Consider the following 18,880-nt stretch of genomic DNA (forward strand, 5'->3'; position numbering starts at 1 on the left):
CTTTCTCTACATAGATGCTGCCAGACTTGCTGAATTTCTCTAACAGTTTCTGTTTTTGTTTCAGATTTCCAGAATCCACAGTTCTTTGTTTTATTTTACTATTTCATTTCCTGTTGATCTTGAAACAAACTGATTGAGAAGGTTCTCCTGTACACATCAAAAATTCCTCCCTTCCCCATCCTTAGCATATTTCCCCCCACCCCAGTCCGTAGAGTGACTAAAGTCCACTGACATTGTGAATTTTGCTACCAGCCTTTAAAATTTGCTGACACATTTGTTTGTCCGTTTCGTTTCTCAGTTTACATTTCTATGTGAAAACTGCCCTCTGTTGCTTAACTCCAGCCTAATATTCCTTGTACTACGTAGTAAATCTTTTCTATTTAGAGCTTTAACATCATTCTTCATCAGGACTGTCTATTTTTCCTTTACTATCATGGAGACCTGATAACTAAAATGTTAAGAACCCATTCCTGGCTTTATTTGAGACATGTCATTAATGCCACCATGTCATAATCTCATGTGGCAATGTGTGCCTGCAGTTCACCAAATGTTAAAGAATTGCATCATGTGGCTGTACAGAGAGACTTGGGTGTCCTTGTGCATGAATCGCTAAAAGAAGGATTGGAGGTGCAGCGGGTAATTAAAAAGGCAAATGGAATTTTGTCTGTCATTGCTAGAGGGATGGAGTTTAACAACCGGGAGGCTATGCTGCAGTTGGTGAGGCCACACCTGGAGTACTGTGTGCAGTTTTGGTCTCCTTACTTGAGAAGAGATATATAGCACTGGGTGGGGGCGGGGGTGGTGTGCAGAGCAGATTCACTCGGTTGATTCTAGAGATGAGGGGGTTGGATTATGAGGAGACTGAGATTATACTCATTGGAATTCAGAAGAATGAGGGGAGACCTTATAGAAACATATAAGATTGTGAAGGAAATAGATAAGGTGGAGGCAGGGAGGTTGTTTCCACTAGCAGGTGAAACTAGGTCGAGGGGGCATCACCTCAAAATAAAGGGAAGCAGATGTAGGACTGAGGTCAGGAGGAACTTCTTCACCCAAAGGGTTGTGAATCTGTGGAATTCCTGGCCCAGTGAAGCAGTTGAAGCTACCTCACTGAATGAATGTTTTTAAGGCAAGGCTAGATAAATTTTTGAACAGTAAAGGAATTAAGGGTTTTGGTGAGTGGACAGATAAGTGGAGCTGAGTCTCAAAAAGACCAGCCATAATCTTATTAAATGGCAAGGTAGGCTTGAGGGGCCAGATGGCCTACTCCTATTCCTAGTTCTTATGTTCCTATATTCTTCTCAATTTATTGGATTACATCTGGGCACTGACATACACACAGCTTAACACCTCCTTTGTCACTTTAATTGTTTTCTTTATTGGGATATTTCAAATTTTACTGCAGTTTATATCTCATTGTCCTCTTATTTCATTGCTTCATTCTGCTACTTTCTCATTCTCCTTCTCTTTGTGAAATATGTTTAGCCTAACCAATAACCATCAACGGCACAAGCAAACCCACCAGCTTTAGCAGTGATGTTTGACAGGGTTATTATCAGGCATTATTTGACACCAAGTCAAAGGATATATTAGCACAAAAACCTTGGTCAGAAGGAACCTCCAGAATTTAGTGTCTTTGCAGCTGAAGATACTGAAGTCACTGGTGGAGCCATGAAATTTGGGAATCCTCAAGAAGTGCAGAGATTTTAGAGTGTTGTAGGTTTGGAAGAGATTTCAGAGATAAGGAGGGGTGAGGGCATGAGGTATTTGAAAATAAGGATGAATATTTTATGTTAGACTCAGCTTTTCCAACAAACTCTTGGTGAACCTTCTACCTTGTGACCTGTAGAAACATGAGCCTGTCCAAAACTCGAACTCTCATCAAGCCCCATCACTTCTGCATGCCGCAAATCATAAAATGTTCAAATTACAGTGCTGCTTATAGACGACTACTTTGACCAAGCTTTCACCCCCTGTCCTAATATGTTCTTAAATAGCTTAGAACAAAGAAAATTACAGCATAGGAACAGGCCCTTTGGTTCTCCAAGCCTGCACCAAAATACTGCCTGTCACAACTAATACCCCTTACTCTTCCAGTGACCATATCCCCCTATTTCCATCCTATTCATGTATTTGTCAAGACACCCTTTAAAAGCCATTATCATATCTGCTTCCACTACCTCCCCTGACAGCGAGTTCCAGGCACCCACCACCCTCTGTGTAAATAAAATTGCCTCATACATTGCCTTTAAACCTATGGCTCCTGGTAACTGACTCTTCCATCCTGGAAAAAAGCTTCTTGTCCAGTCTGCTGTCCGTTCCCTTCATAATCTTGCAGACCTCTATCAGGTCTCCCCTCAGCCTCCGTCATTCCAGTGAGATCAACCCAAGTTCCTCCAACCTCTCCTCATAGCTAATGCCCTCCATTACCAGGCAACATCCTGATAAATCTTTTCTGTACCCTCTCCAAAGCCACCACATCCTTCTGGCAGTGTGAGATTTGGACACAATATTTCAAACACAATAGTCTCAAATTTTGTCTGATAATGTTCCTGTGAAGCATCATGGAGTTTTCTACTATGTCAGAAATACTGTGTAAACATAAGCTGTTCTTGTAATATATGAAAGTTCAAGAGTCGTTACAGAAGGGCCCCGGCTAATAAGCCTATCAAGTTCATTCTGGTTCTTTGTTAAGCAAGGCAGTCAGTCTCGCTCCCCTACTCTATCCCCTTAAAGCTTAGTTGCCAGTATTTAATAGTACCTGGATGTGAGTGTGATAGAGGAAGTGTCTATGAGTGTGCGTATGTCAGGCATTGTCAGTTTATGTATAGTTCCTTTGCTTGGGTGAGAGGGAAATAAAAACAGGATTTGTCTCTGTGTATGCCTAGCTGTGAGAAGGAGAGAAAGACGGGATTGATGTCTAGGTGTGAGAGGACAAGAATAGTAGGATTGCTTTCTGTGTGTGTACCTGTGCTTGGGTGTGAGAAGGAGAGAAAGACTGGATTGGTGTCCGTGTGTGTGTGTTACTAAATTCTCTGATTTCTTTTCTCAGATGATGGCAAGCTTTTCCAAGGAAGTGGAGTGGGAGATCCCTTTGGCCCTCGCTGCTACAAGGGTGATATCATGGGTTGTGGTATCATGTTTCCTCGAGATTATATTTTAGACAGTGATGGTAAGAATGCTGTTAGCATGGTGTATTATTATCTGGAAATTGGATTTAGTGGCTTCTGAATTCAAATGGAGCACGAAGCAGGCAGCCTTGCAACATAGTATGTTTTTGCTTCTCTATAATTTGACAGCGCAGAAGGAGCCCAATTAGCCCATTGCTATAATGTTCTCTCACTGGTGGAGCTATTGCATTTGTCCCATGAATCGTCACCTTTCCCCATTTGGTCACCATGTGTCTTCTTTCTCTGAAAGAGCTGTCCCTCTTGCCCTTTCACCATACCTGCCACATCTGTACCTTGTCTCTCAAAGACCAAGCCCATCTGACCAAACACTCAGTGTGATCAGCTACATGAAACCTTAACTACAGGAGGAGATCAGAGGCTGAGTATTCTACAATAAGTGGCTCATCTCATGGTGAGCATTATGGGAATGCCTTCACAACATGCATTCTTGAACAGTTGGAGTGTAAGTCACCACCACCTTCTGAGGGTTAACCACAGATGGGAATTAAATGCTGGCTGTCACAGTGATACCTATATGGCCAGAATGATTTCATTTTAAGTTTCATTCCCCTGAACTTCTCCAGTTCCCTTCAGCATTCTGTTAAGGTGCTCTGTCTCATTCTCCTGTCCTTTCCCCATTCTTCCATCTACTCTGTGCACTGTTTCTGAAAGAGCTTTCGTCTTCATCATTCCTCACTCTTTTGCCCCTATAAGTGCAAATTTTATTTTTTTCTGTCTTTCCGCTGAATCTGTTCTGTATGCCCCTAAGACCATCTTGCTCTTTTTTGCACAAACTTTCCAATATAAGAATTGGTAAACTGTAGTTAAGTGCTTTTATTTGAAGACTAGTTCTAATATATTCAAGATACAAGAGCGATCAAGAAACATCTAACCTGGAGATTCCACACACATGTACACTTACATATGTGCACACATGGATATGTGTGCACACAGACACCTACATGCTCACATACATATACCTAGTCATATACTATCAGAGATAATGGGAACTGCAGATACTGGAGAATTCCAAGATAATAAAATGTGAGGCTGGATGAACACAGCAGGCCAAGCAGCATCTCAGGAGCACAAAAGCTGACGTTTCGGGCCTGGACCCTTCATCAGAGCCTCTCTGATGAAGGGTCCAGGCCCGAAATGTCAGCTTTTGTGCTCCTGAGATGCTGCTTGGCCTGCTGTGTTCATCCAGCCTCACATTTTATTGTCCTAGTCATATACTGGTTTGCATCCAGGTTCCTCAATCACACCTGTGCACCACTTCCATGTTATCTTCAAGCCATATAGCAACATCGTCCTTTATTTCTGTGAAGATAGACATTGTATACAGCAAAAGTAAATATAAATAACAAAGTAGGGTGATTGCTGAAACTATTACACAAAAAATAGATCTCATTTAAGAGTTTAAGTCTTCATAATATAACGGTTTACTAATTCTTCCCAATCTCTTGACTGTATAACCTTCCTGAGATCTACACACTTCATTTGGTAGAAGAGGCTGAAGGCTGAATAGACTGGGGTTTTTTTTTCATAGAATCCCTACAGTGTGGAAACAGGCTCTTTGGCCCAACAAGTCCACACCGACCCTCAGAGCATCCTACCCAGACCCATCCCCCTAATCTACGCATCCCTGACCACTACGGGCAATTTAGCATGGCCAAACCACCTAGCCTGCACATCTTTGGTCTATGGGAGGAAACCAGCGCACCCAGAGGAAACCCACACAGACACAGGGAGAATGTGCAAACGCCACACAGACTGTCGCCCGAGGCTGGAATTGAACCTGGGTTCCTGTCACTGTGAGGCAGCAGTGCTAACTACTGAGCTACCCAAATTTAGTTATAATTTAGGAGATCTTGACTTGTAGGTGCTTGGCAGTCTGTGTGTTGTTAGAGCGCTGGCTATTTTCATAGTAGTCTTCCTCAGCCTTAATCTCCAACTTCATCTTGGAATATGGGAATGCTGTGTGGAATATCTGGACACTTCACTTAGCTGGCTTATTGTTCTTCTTAATGTGGAGACTGATTTGATGGGCTTATTTCTGTTTTTTTTGCCACACTGTATGTGTTGGTGACCTCATGTATGGTCATAGTGTTAAGTTCCAAATGCACCAGTGCCACTGCCAGTCCATTTGTGCCTACCAGTGTCCATGCAAACTTGCTGTATCTGCAGAGGCAGGAATGAAAGATTTGCAGTGGAGTGAGGAAACTGAAATGAGTTGACAGATGTGCAGAGCTTAGAGTCAGAAGGGGTGAGAGAATAATCGATCCACGTAGCACACATTCTATTTTAGGATTGAGTCAAGGATTCAGACAGCGCAGAAAAGGCCGTTTGGCCCATCAAGTCTGCTCCGACGTAACTGCTACTTAAAGGCACGCTAATCCCGATGTCCCGCACTTGCCCCCATATCCTTGAATGTTTTGTTATTTCAAGTGCTCGTCCATATGTTTTTTAAAGGATGTAAGGTTTTTGGCCTTAATGACATTTCCAGGCAGTGCATTCTGGGATTTCACCACCCTCTGAGTCAAAAAGTGTTTTCCCAAATCCCCTCTGAATCTCCTTCCCCTTACCCTAAAACTATGTCCACTCATAATTAACCCCTCAAGAAAGGGGAACAGCTGCTCCCCACTCACTCTATCCATACCCCTCATAATCTAATACACCTCAATCAAGTACCCCCCAGCCCCCTCTCCCTAAAGAAAACAATCCAAGCCAATCCAGCCCCTCCTTATAACTCAAACCCTCCATTCCCAGCAATATCATGGTAAATCTTTTCTGAACCCTCGCCAGCTTAATAATATTCTTCCTGTAACAGGGAGACCAGAACTGGACACAATACTCCAGAAGAGCCTCACCAACATTCTGTAAGACCTCAAGATGACGCCCCAATCCTATATTCAAAGGCTTGAACAGTGAAGACAAGCATGAAGGCTAAACGCCTTCTTACCACTATCCCCTCCCACCCCCCCCCCCCCCCCACCATCTAGATGTGATGCAAACTTCAAAGAATTAGGTACCTGAACTCCTCACTCTCTCAGCACTAACCAAGGCTGTACTTTTAATTGTATAAGTTCTGCCCTTATTTGTTTTACCAAAATGCAATACCTCGTATTTATCCAAATTAAACTCTATCTGCCACTCCTTAGACCAATGACCCAATTGATCAAGATCTCTTTGTAATCTTAGATCATAGCATCGTAGAATGCCTGCAGTACAGAAGCAGGCTATTCGGCCCATCAAGTCAGCACCAACCCTTCAAAAAGCATCTCACCCAGACCCACCCCGCTGCCTTATCCCTGTAACCCTACAATTTCCATGGCTAATCCACCTAGCCTGCACATCCCTGAACACTATGGGCAATTTAGCATGGCAGATCCACCTAACCTGCACAATCTTTGGACTGTGGGTGGAAACATAGAACATAGAACATTACAGCGCAGTACAGGCCCTTCGGCCCTCGATGTTGCGCTGACCAGTGAAACCAATCTGAAGCCCATCTAACCTACACTATTCCATTATCATCCATGTGTTTACCCAATAACCATTTAAATGCCCTTAAAGTTGGCGAGTCTAGTACTGTTGGAGGCAAGGCATTCCACACTCTTACTACTGTCTGAGTAAAGAGCCTACCTCTGACGTCTGTCCTATATGTATCACATCTCGTTTTGAAGCTGTGTCCCCTCATGCTAGCCATCACCATCTGAGGAAAAACACTCTCACTGTCCATCCTATCTAATCCTCTGATCATCTTGTATGTCTCTATTAAGTCTCCTCTTAACCTTCTTCTCTCTAACAAAAACAGCCTCAAGTCCCTCAGCCTTTCCTCATTAGACCTTCCCTCCATACCAGGCAACATCCTGGTAAATCTCCTCTGCACCCTTTCCAATGCTTCCACATCCTTCCTATAATGCGGCGACCAGAACTGTACGCAATATTCCAAGTATGGCCGCTCCAGAGTTTTGTACAGCTGCAACACGACCTCACGGCTCCAAAACTCAATCCCTCTACCAATAAAACCTAACACACCATATGCCTTCTTAACCACCCTATCAACCTGGTGGAAAATTTCAGGAAACCGGAGCACCCGGGGGAAATCCATGCAGATGCGGGAAGCATGTACAAACTCCACACAGACAGTCACTCGGCTGGAATTGAACTTGGATCTCTAGCACTGTGAAGCAGTAATGTTAACCACTGAGCCACCGTGCCGCCTACTAACCTTCTTCATTGTCTACTATACCATCAATTTTGGTATCATCCAAAAACCTACTAGCCATGCCTTCTATATTCTCATCTAAATCATTTATAGAAATGACAAACCAAAGTGGACATGACTCTGATCCCTGTGGAGCACCACTGGTCACAGGCCTCTAGTCCAAAAAAACCAATCCTCCACCACCACTTGTCTCTCGCCGTTAAGCCAATTTTGTACCCAATTGGCTAGCTCACTCTGAATCCCATGTGATCTAACTTTACTCATTTGTCTACCATGTAGAACCTTTTCAAAGGCTTTACTGAGGAAACAATGTCTACTGCTCTACCCTCATCAATCTTCCTGGTTACTTCCTCAAAAAATTCAGTCAAATTTTGTGAGACACGATTTCCCTCACTCAACACCATGCTGATAATCCCTAATCATTCTTTGCCTCTCGAAATGCATATCTTTCAGAAACACCTCCATTAACTTACGCACTACCAAAGTTAGACTCACTGGCCTATAGTTCCCAGGCTTCTCTTTACATCCCTTTTCACACAGAAAGGGACAACATTAGCACCTTCAGTCATCGAGAACCTCACCTGCACAAATATTTCTGCAAGGAGCCCCGCAATATCCACCCTCGCTTCCCACAACATCCTGGGATACACTAGAACAGGTCCCAGAGATTTATCCACTTTTATATTTTAGGGTTACAGGGATAGGACAGTGCTCTGGGTCTAGGCGGGATGCTCTTCGGAGGGTCAGTGTGGACTTGATGCGCCAAATGGCCTTCTTCCACAAGGTAGAGATTCTATGAAGAGATTCTTTTGATCCCAGTTGTCTATATCTAATATATGATTATTTGATTTTTTTTATTCATGACTAGAGCTTTAATATCTCATTGTTCCCTAATTCTACCAGCCATACTTTTCACTCTGACAGGAGCGTAATGACTCTGAACTTTCATTCTCACACTTCTGAAAGACTCACACTTATCAAATGTCCCTTCACCTGTGAACAGTCTACACCAATCAACTTTTGAAAGCTCTTGTCTCATACCATTAAAATTTGCCTTTCTTAAAACCTTTAACTTTTATGGAAGGCTTATCCTTTTCCATACAATTTTAAAACTAATAAAATTATGATTGCTAAAGATAGGCTAGGACATTTTTTCACTGGAGCGTAGGAGGTTGAAGGGTGACCTTATAGAGATTGATGAAATCTTGAGAGGCATAGATAAGGTGAGCTAAACTCCTTTTCCCTGGGTTAAGGGAGTCCAAAACCAGAGGGCATAGGGTTAAGGTGAGAGGAAAAAAATTTAAAAGGGACCTGAGGGGCAACTTTTTCACACAGAAGGTGGTGCTTGTTTGGAACGAGCTGGAAGAGGAAGGTGTAGAGGCAGTTTACAATTACGAGATTTAAAAGACATTTGGACAGGTAGGTGGATGGGAAAGGTATCAAGGGATATGGGTCAAACGCAAGCAAATGGGAAATTTAGCTTGGGAAACCTGATTGGCATGGATGAGTTGAACCTAAATGTCTGTTTTCATCCTGTATGGCTGTAAGACCCAACCCAATTATATCTTCCTAAAACCATCTTCTTCAGTATTAACCACCTTACCAATCTTGGTAGTGTTAAGCAAACTTGCTTAAAAGTCCCTCCACTTTTTTATCTATATCATTTATGTCCATAACAAACAAAAAGGATTCCAGTATTGATCCTTGATGACACGAGCCACCATCACTGAGGCAGCCTTCTACCACTACCCTTTATGTCCTATTGCTAAGCCAGTTTCTGATCCATCTCTTCACGTTTTCCTGAATTCCATGTGCTTTAACTTTCTCAATCAGCCTCCCATGTGGTACCTTGCCAAAAACCTTGCTAAAATCCATATAAATGACATCAACTGAACATTATCCCTCATCCACTTGATCACATTTTTGTAAAATTCTAGCATATTTGTTAGGCATGACCACCCTCTGACAAAGCCTTTCTGATTATCATTAATTAGCCCATACTTTTCTAATTTTAGATAAATTTTCTCCTTCGGAATTTTCTCCAACAGTTTCCCTATCGCGGGAGAGTGAGACTGACCGGTGTGTAATTTCCTGGTTCACCTTTACACCTTTGTTGACAAGTGGAACCATATTAGCTGTCCTCCATCCTCTGGCACTTCCTCTGGAGCCAGAGAGGAATTAAAAATGTGTCAGAGCCCTTACAATTTCCTGCCTCGTCATCCACGCTAGCCTGGAATGCAATTCATCTAAGCCAGGAGGTTTGTCTGTTTTTAAGCCCGTCAGGGCTTGTAATACCTCCCAGTTTGCTATGTTAAACTGCAAGTTCCTCAAGTCCCTTTTCCTGAATTCCATACCTATGTTCTCCTTTTTCAGGGTGAAGACTGAAGAGAAGTATTCATTTAACACCCTTCCAATATCCTGCAGCTTCACACACAGATTGCCTTCTCGGTCCCTAATGGGGCCTACTCTTTCCCTGGTTAACCTCTTTCTTTTAATGTATTTATACAATATCTTAGGATTCTCCCTAATCCTGTTTGTAAGTCCTTTTCCATGCTCTCTATTTGCTCTTCTCGTGCTTTCTTAAGGTCATCATTTTCCAAGGGACTTTTAGTATTGCAAGTGTTGACAGTCGACTCTCGCCATTGTTTCACACTTGAATTTCTCATTCTAATTCAACCATCAGCTGTTGTGTTCCCTATTAAAGCTGCACTTCCAATTGTACGGCAGTAGAGCCTCTCCATATTATCTTGTATAATGACCAAAACGCTTCGGGTAAGTTGAGCAATATTCATCATCTTCAGACTTTTTTCTAGAGCTTTTCTTTCCTGCCTCCAGCTCTGCTGTGACTTGACGACGTCAGCAAGTTCTAGATTCTGTCCAAAGGACCTGCTGAGATGATCTTTCCTGTTCTAACAATCTAGTTAGGCTGGTGGATGAATTCCTTTCCTTATCCTCCCCCTCCACTGCCTACAACAAAGTTCAAATTTAAAAGAGAGGTGGTATTACACGCGCACACTCACATGCACATGTGCACTCACACAATTGTTCAAATTCTGGTCTTCAGATAAAGTCGATTTTCATGCAAGCTATTGGCATGGGGATTTCTTTCTGGATCAGTAAAGGTTGGTTGATTTCTCTTTTCCTGGAGATAGTGGTGTAGATTAAGACTTCTCATCTAAGAACTCTCCACTTGCAGAAATGCAGTCTTCCAGTAGATTTTCAACTCTCAAGCTTCAATAAAGGGGGTTTCAGAGACAGGGCAAAGGTTGTTGCCTTGTGGCAATTTCTCTCTGGTTGTGTTTAACAATTTTTTTTAAACAGTCACAAACTGGATGATATTACCTCTCTGTCTGAAAGTGTGTAGAGTAACTGTCTCCATCCAACCAGCCTGTTCTTTAGAAATGCAGCATTGATACTGCTGTAATACTGTGTGACTTGGTTTGAAAAGTATTCTTTTTTAAAAGTTCAAGATTCGCATAGATAACTGGTCAATTATTATAAATTAGTATTTTTGATAATAAATCATCATAACACTTTCTTTGAATAAAATTTTTTTGAATAAAAGATGAAATAGACTTGGAATGCAAAGCGAGTATCAGCGAAAGTTGTCATAACGTTGGCCAATCAGTATAAACTCGCTGCTTTCCGAAAGTCCTGGGTAAGGAAACATACTGTTCTTACTCAGGATCGACACCAAAATTTTTGTCTGTCAACCATATTCTGAACTGACCAAGCAACTAGTTGCATTATGTTAAATGAGTTCCAAGAGAGGTGAAGACTCAAAAGAAAAAAACACCACATGTCTTGAAGCATTGAATTGGCACTTGGGAAGTCACACCCACCCAAGGTGACCTTGCAGATCCTCTCCGCTGATACTTGAGGGCAATTGTCAAAGTTAACAGAGCTATCCCACAGCCTAGTGGAGCAGCAGCCTGATATGGTAATATGCTTAAAAGTATAGCTTGCAGCCAAAGTTCCAGACTCCCCTGTCTCTGTTGATGGATATGTCTTGCTCCACGCAGTTTGAGGGAACTCTCCTTAACTATTGGCCTCCTAGATAGCTCAGATTTTAATTGCTCTGCCACTGGTGGCTATGCAATCAGCTGCCGAGAAATGGAAATCTGGAAATCCTTTCCTAACTTCTGCACTACTCTGTCTTCATTAAAGACTCCTTGCAACTATTTGCTTTGACCAAACAGGGCTATTGCAACAGGCTTTTTACCACCACTCAGTCTCCTCTCATTCTTAAACAAAGTGATGGAGCCATTGACAGTGTCATCAAGTGGTGCGTGCTCAGCAGCTGTTTTTGGGTTCCACCAGGGCCACTTATCTCTGACCTCATTACTGCTCTGGTTCAAACATAAACAAAAGAACTGAATTCCGGAAATGAGGTGAGATTGAGTGCAGCGTCAAAGAGTCTTAGCAAAGTGGCAGTCAATGAGAATCAGAGGAAAAATTCTCCATTGGTTGGAATCATATCTGACACGTAGAAAGATGGCTGTGGTTGTTAGAGTCCAAACATTTCAGCTCCAAGACATCAATGCAGGAGAATCTCAGAGCAGTGTCCTAAACAATTTTCCCACTAATGAGTGCAACAGCCAAAGTACTCCATGCAGTCTATGTTCTGTGAGAAATTGTGCATATTTGCAGCTGCGCAAAGAAATGCAAAACGGTCAAGCGCAACACATTTTAATTGATCCTTCACTGTATCATCAATTAGTTTTTCTTCATTTAGGTCACAAATGGGGATATTTGTTTCCGTTACTGTGCCACTGCCACCATGTCTCTCCTTGGCAATTGTTATTCAGCCTTAGATAATGTTGAGCATCCAAGGTTTGAATTATTCTCCAACTAGTGGCCATACCTTCAGTTGTAACAAAAACAAAGTTGCTGGAAAAGCTTCGCCGGTCTGGCAGCATCTGTGAAAGAGAAAAACAGAGTTACCGTTTCAGGTCCGGTGACCCTTCCACAGATGTGTTGTGTTGTGTTGGGCCTAAATATTGAAATCTCCCTTCCTTACCTCCTCCCTACAAAGGTATTCAGGGAGTTAGGTAAGCAGCTGAAAAGCAGAACCTCTAGGGTTGTAATCATGGGATTACTTCCTGTGCCACACACGAGTGAAGCATTGGAACAGTTAAACATGTGGCTAAAGAGCTGGTCTAGGAGGGAGGGTTCCAGGGATGTGGATCATTGGGTTGTATCCTGGGACAGGTGAGACCTGTACAAGAAGGATGGGTTACACCTCAACTGAAGGGCTACCAATACCCTGGCAGAGTGGTTTGCTAGTGTCAGTCAGGACTAGTGACTCACTAGTGTAGCAGAGGGGTAAGAACAAGAGCCGTTAGTCAGTGAGTAAAATGACCAAGGATGAGTCAAAGACTAAGGCTAAGAGGAAGAAAAGGAGAGGTTATTGAACACGGCAAGACTGGTGGTCTGAATTCTATATGTTTTAACGCAAGGAGTATGACAGTTAAGGCAAATGAACGTAGAGCTTGGATTAATACCTGTAACTATGATGTTGTAACTATAATAGAGAGATGCTGTAGGAATGATAGAAAGAGGGGCAAGAGAGCTGTTTATGGTTACGGATAACATTACAGATCTCCTTAAGGAGGAGATTCCTGGGAGTACGTACAGTGATGTTATTTGGGTGGAAGTGGGAGATTGGGAGACTCAAATATCTGTAAGAATAATAGGGTTGCAATGGTGGAGGATTTTAATTTTCCAAACATTGACTGGGACTGCCATTGTGTTAAGGGCTTGGATGGAAAAGAATTTGTTAAGTTTGTGCAAGAATATTTTCTTAGTAGTATGTGGATGTACCTACAAGAGAAGAAGAAAATCCAGGTAATTATAGACTGGTGAGCCTGATGTCAGTGGTGAGGAAGCTGCTGGAGAAAACACTGAGGGATACGATCTATTTACATTTGGAAGAAAATGGGCTTATTAGTGATAGGCAGCATGGTTTTGTGCAGAGAAGGTCATGTCTTACCAACTTGATAGAATTCTTTAGGGAAGTACAGTTCTGGTCACCGCATTATAAGAAGGATGTGGAAGCTTTGGAAAGGGTGCAGAGGAGATTTACTAGGATGTTGCCTGGTATGGAGGGAAGGTCTTACGAGGAAAGGCTGAGGGACTTGAGGCTGTTTTCGTCAGAGAGAAGAAGGTTGAGAGGTGACTTAATTAAGACATATAAAATAATCAGAGGGTTAGATAGGGTGGATAGGGAGACCCTTTTTCCTAGGATGGTGACGGTGAGCACAAGGGGGCATAGCTTTAAATTGAGGGGTGAAAGATATAGGACAGATGTCAGAGGTAGTTTCTTTACTCAGAGAGTAGTAAGGGAATGGAACGCTTTGCCTGCAACGGTAGCAGATTCGCCAACTTTTAGGTACATTTAAGTCGTCATTGGATAAGTATATGGACGAACGTGGAATAGTGTAGGTTAGATGGGCTTGACATCGGTATGACAGGTCGGCACAACATCGAGGGCTGAAGGGCCTGTACTGTGTTGTAATGTTCTATGTTCTATGTTAATTGACAGAGTTGACAGATGAGGGAAGAGCTGTGGATGTCATATACATGGACTTCAATAAGGCATTTGATAAGGTTCCCCATGGTAGGCTGATGGAGAAAGTGAAGTTGCATGGAGTCCAGGGTGTACTAGCTAGATGGATAGCGAACGGGGTGGGCAACAGGAGACAGAGAGTTGTAATGGAAGGGAGTTTCACAAAATGGAGAACTATGACCAGTGGTGTTCCACAGGGATCTGTGCTGGGACCACTGTTGTTTGTGATATATGTAAATGATCTGGAGGAAGGTGTAGGTGGTCTGATCAGCAAGTTTGCAGATGACACTAAGATTGGTGGAATAGCATATAGTGGAGGGGGTCTGTCGGAAAATGCAGCAGAATATAGATAGATTGGAGAGTTGGTCAGATAAATGGCAGATGGAGTTCAATCCAAGCAAATGCGAGGTGATGCATTTTGGAAGATCCAATTCAAGAGCAAACTGTGCAGTAAATATAAAAGTCCTGGGGAAAATTGATGTTCAGAGAGATCTGGGTGTTCAGGTCCATTGTTCCCTGAATGTGGTAACGCAGGTCAATAGAGTGGTCAAGAAGGCATACGATATTCTTTCATTCATCGGACGGGGTATTGAGTACAAGAGTTGGCAGGTCATGTTACAGTTGGAAAGGTTCGAGCACATTTGGAATACTGCATACAGTTCTGGTCGCCACATTACCAAAAGGATGTGGATGCTTTGGAGAGGATGCAGAGTAGGTTCACCAGGATGTTGCCTGGTATGGACGGCGCTAGGTATGAAGAGAGGTTGAGTAGATTAGGATTATTTACATTAGAAAAGCAGAGGTTGAGGGGCAAGCTGATTGAGGTCTACAAAATCATGAGAGATATAGACAGGGTGGATAGCCAGAAACTTTTTCCCAGAGTGGGGGAATCAATTACTAGGGGCCATGATTTCAAGGTGTGAGGGGAAAAGTTTAAGGGATATATGCGTGGAAAGTTCTTTACGCACAGGGTGGTGGGTGTCTGGAACGCGTTGCCAGCGGAGGTGGTAGAGGCGGGCACACTAGTGTCATTTAAGATGTATCCAGACAGATACATGAATGGGCAGGGAGCAGAGGGATACAGATCCTTGGATAGAGGATCTGGTTTGGCACAGGCTTGGAGGGCCTGTTCCTGTGCTGTAATTTTCTCTGTTCTTTGTTCTTAAAACTCAACCTCGCAGAAAATAAGGCAGGGTAAGTGATTGAGGTGTTAGTGGGTGAGCACTTTGGGACCTTTGAACATAAATTTGTTAGTCTTAACATAGTTACGGAAAAAGATAGGTGTGACGGATGTTGAGGTTAGAGATAGATGTTTGCTTAGTCTAGGTCAAGTTGACACAAGGAAGGAGGAAGTGTTGGGTATCCTAAAAGGCATTAAGGTGGACAAGTCCCCTAGGCCGGATGGGATCTATCCCAGGTTATTGAGGGAAGCGAGAGAGGAAATAGCCGGGGCCTTAACAGATATCTTTGCAGCATCCTTAGACACGGGTGAGGTCCCGGAGGACTGGAGACTTGCTCATGTTGTCGCCTTGTTTAAGAAGTGTAGCAAGGATAATCCAGGTAATTATCGACCGGTGAACCTGACGTCAGTGGTTGGGAAGCTACTGGAGAAGATACTGAAGGATAGGATCTATTCCCATCTGGAAGCAAATCAGCTTATCAGTGATAGGCAACATGGTTTTGTACAGTGAAGGTCATGTCTTACCAACTTAATAGATTTCTTTGAGGACGTGACAAAGTTGATTGATGAAGGAAAGGCTGTAGATGTCATATACATGGACTTCAGTAAGGCGTTTGATAAGGTTCCCCATGGCAGGCTGATGGAGAAAGTGAAGTCACATGGGGTCCAGGGTGTTCTAGCTAGATGGATAAAAAAACTGGCTGGGTAACAGGAGACAGAGGATAGTAGTAGAACGGAGTTTCTCAAATTGGAGACCTGTAACTAGTGGTGTTCCATAGGGATCTGTGCTGGGACCACTGTTGTTTGTGATATATGTAAATGATCTGGAGGAAGGTGTAGGTGGTCTGATCAGCAAGTTTGCTAATGACACTAAGATTGGTGGAGTAGCTGATAGTGAAGGGGACTGTCAGAAATTACAGGAGAGTTGGGTGGATAAATGGCAGATGGAGTTCAATCCGGGCAAATGCAAGGTGATGCATTTTGGAAGATCTAATTCAAGGGCAAACTATACAGTAAATGGAAAAGTCCTGGGCAAAATTTATGAACAGAGAGATCTGGGTGTTCAGGTCCATTGTTCCCTGAAGGTGACAACGCAGGTCAGTAGGGTGGTTAAGAAGGCATATGGCATGCTTTCCTTCATTGGGCGGGGTATTGATTACAAGAGTTGGCAGGTCATGTTGCAGTTGTATAAGACTTTACTTCGGCCACATTTGGAGTACTGTGTACGGTTCTGGTCGCCACATTACCAAAAGGATGTGGATGCTTTGGAGAGGGTGCAGAGGAGGTTCACCAGGATGTTGCCTGGTATGGACGGTGCTAGCTATGAAGAGAGGTTGAATAGATTAGGATTATTTTCATTAGAAAGACGGAGATTGAGGGGGGACCTGATTGAGGTCTACAAAATTATGAGTGGTATAGACAGGGTGGGTAGCAAAAACCTTTTTCCCAGAGTCGGGGACTCAATTACTAGGGGCCATGAGTTCAAAGTGAGAGGAGGAAAGTTTAAGGGAGATATGCGTGGAAAGTTCTTTACACAGAGGGTGGTGGGCGCCTGGAACGCGTTGCCAGCAGAGGTGGTAGACGCAGACCCGTTAGTGTCTTTTAAGATATATTTGGACAGGTACATGGATGGGCAGGGAGCAAATGGACACAGACCGTTAGTAAATAGATGACAGGTTAGACACAGGATCTTGATCCACGCAGGCTTGGAGGGCCGAAGGGCCTGTTCCTGTGCTGTAGGTTTCTTTGTTTCTTTGATCTAAAAGTTGTAAATTGGAGTAAGGCCAATTTTGACAGTATTGGCAAGAACTTTCCAAAAATTGATTGGGAGAAGCTATTCACAGGTAAAGGTGCAGCTGGAAGTGAGATAAAAATTGAGCTAACAAGAGCCCAGAGCAACATGTTACTGTGAGTGTGAAGGGCAAGACTAGCAGTTGGAGGGAATGCTAGAGGACTAGACAAATTGAGGCTGTGGTCCAGAAAAAGAAGGAGGCATATGACAAGTATCAGATATAGCTGGGATCCCTCATGGTGTATAAAGGTATAAATACATGAGAGAAATCAAGTGGGCAAAAAGGTGACATGAGAAAGCTTTAGCAAATAGGGTTAAGAAGAACTCAAGGAGATTCTGCAAATACATTAAGGACAAAACAGTAACTAGGAAGAAAACAGGGCCGCTTAAAGAGCAATAAGGCCATCTATGTATGGGTCCACAGGAGATGGGTAAGATACTAAACAAATATTTTGCATTAGTATTTACTGTGGAGAAGGATATGGAAGCTGGAGAGCCTGAAGAAATAAATAACAATATCTTGAAAAGTGCCCATATTACAGAGGAGGAGATGCTGACATCTTCGAACACATAAAGGTAGACAAATCCCCAGGACCTGATTGGCTATATCCAGAACTTTGTGGGAAGCTAAGGAAGTGATTGCTGGGCCCCTTGCTGAGATATTTGTATCAACGATACCAGAGGTAAGGTGCCAGAAGACTGGAAGGTGGCTAATGCAGTGCCATTATCGAAGAAAGGCAATAAAGAGAAACCAGGGGACGATAGACTAGTGAGTCTGATGTGGTGGTGGGTAAGCTTTTGGAGGGGTGTCTGAGGAACAGGATCTACATGTATTTGGAAAGGCAAAGATGATTAGGGATAGTCAGCATGGCTTTGTGTGTGGGAAATCATGTCTCGCTAATTTGATTGAGTGTTTTGAAGAAGTGACCAAGAAGATTGATGAAGGCAGAGTGGTGTTATCTAGATGGACATTAGCAAGGCCTCCAAGGTTCCACAATGTACACTGGTTAGCAAGGTTGGATCCCATGGTATCCAAGGAGAACTGTCTGTTTGGATACAAAATTGGCTTGAAGATAGGAGACAGATGGTGGTGGAGGGTTGGTTTTTAGATTGGGAGTCTCTGACCAGCGGTGTGCGGCAAGGATCTGTGCTGGATTCAGTACTTTCTGTCATTTTCATCAATGGTTTGGATGTGAATAAAGGAGGTATTGTTGGTAAGTTTGCAAATGACACCAAAATCAGGAGTGGACAATGAAGAAGGTTATTGTCAGAGTACAATGGGACCTTGATCAAATGGGCCGATCGGCTGAGGACTGGCAAATGGTGTTTAATTTACGTAAACGTGAGTTGTTGCATTTTGGTAGAGCAAATCAGGGCAGGACTCATACACTTAATGGTGAGGTCCAGAGTGCAGGTTCATATTTCCTTGAAAGTGGAGTCGCAGGTCAACAGGGTAGTAAAGAAAAAATTTGATGTGCTTGCCTTTATTGGACAGTGCTTTGAGTATAGGAGTTTGGAGGTCATGTTGTGGCTGTACACGACGTTGGTTAGGGCCACTTTTGGAATACAACGTTCAATTCTGGTCTGTCTGCAATAGGAAAGAAGTTGTTAAACTTGAAAGGGTTCAGAAAGATTGACAAGGATGTTACCAGGATTGGAGTGTTTGAGCTATAGGGAGAGGCTGAATAGGCTGGGCTATTATCCCTGGAGTGGTGGAGGTTGAGGGATTACCTTATAGATGTTTATAAAATCTTGAGAGGCATGGTTAGGGTGAATAACCAGGGTCCTTTTTCCCAATGCAGGGGAGTCCAAAACTAAAGGACGTAGGTTTGAAGTAGAGGGGAAAGATTTAGAAGGGTCTAAAGTGTCAATATTTTCATGCAGAGGGTGGTGTGTGTATGGAATGAGCTGCCAGACGAGGTAGTGGAGACTGGTACAG

The 18,880-nt window shown here is 43.1% G+C and overlaps 1 protein-coding gene across 2 annotated transcripts in view; it reads left to right on the forward strand.

Annotated features, from left to right (window-relative positions):
• spryd3 (SPRY domain containing 3) overlaps positions 1-18,880 on the forward strand; it is a 364,516-nt gene that overhangs the window by 323,700 nt on the left and 21,936 nt on the right. Inside the window, exon 9 of one of the 2 annotated variants that reach the window (XM_059643420.1) lies at positions 3,053-3,172. The exons of the other annotated variant lie outside the window; for it this stretch is intronic. Within the exon in view, the coding sequence (XP_059499403.1) occupies positions 3,053-3,172 (120 nt within the window). The remainder of the gene's footprint in view (positions 1-3,052; positions 3,173-18,880) is intronic. 2 annotated transcript variants of the gene reach the window in all.

This window comes from Stegostoma tigrinum, chromosome X, assembly GCF_030684315.1.
Source record: "Stegostoma tigrinum isolate sSteTig4 chromosome X, sSteTig4.hap1, whole genome shotgun sequence".
Classification (NCBI taxonomy): Eukaryota; Metazoa; Chordata; class Chondrichthyes; order Orectolobiformes; family Stegostomatidae; genus Stegostoma; species Stegostoma tigrinum.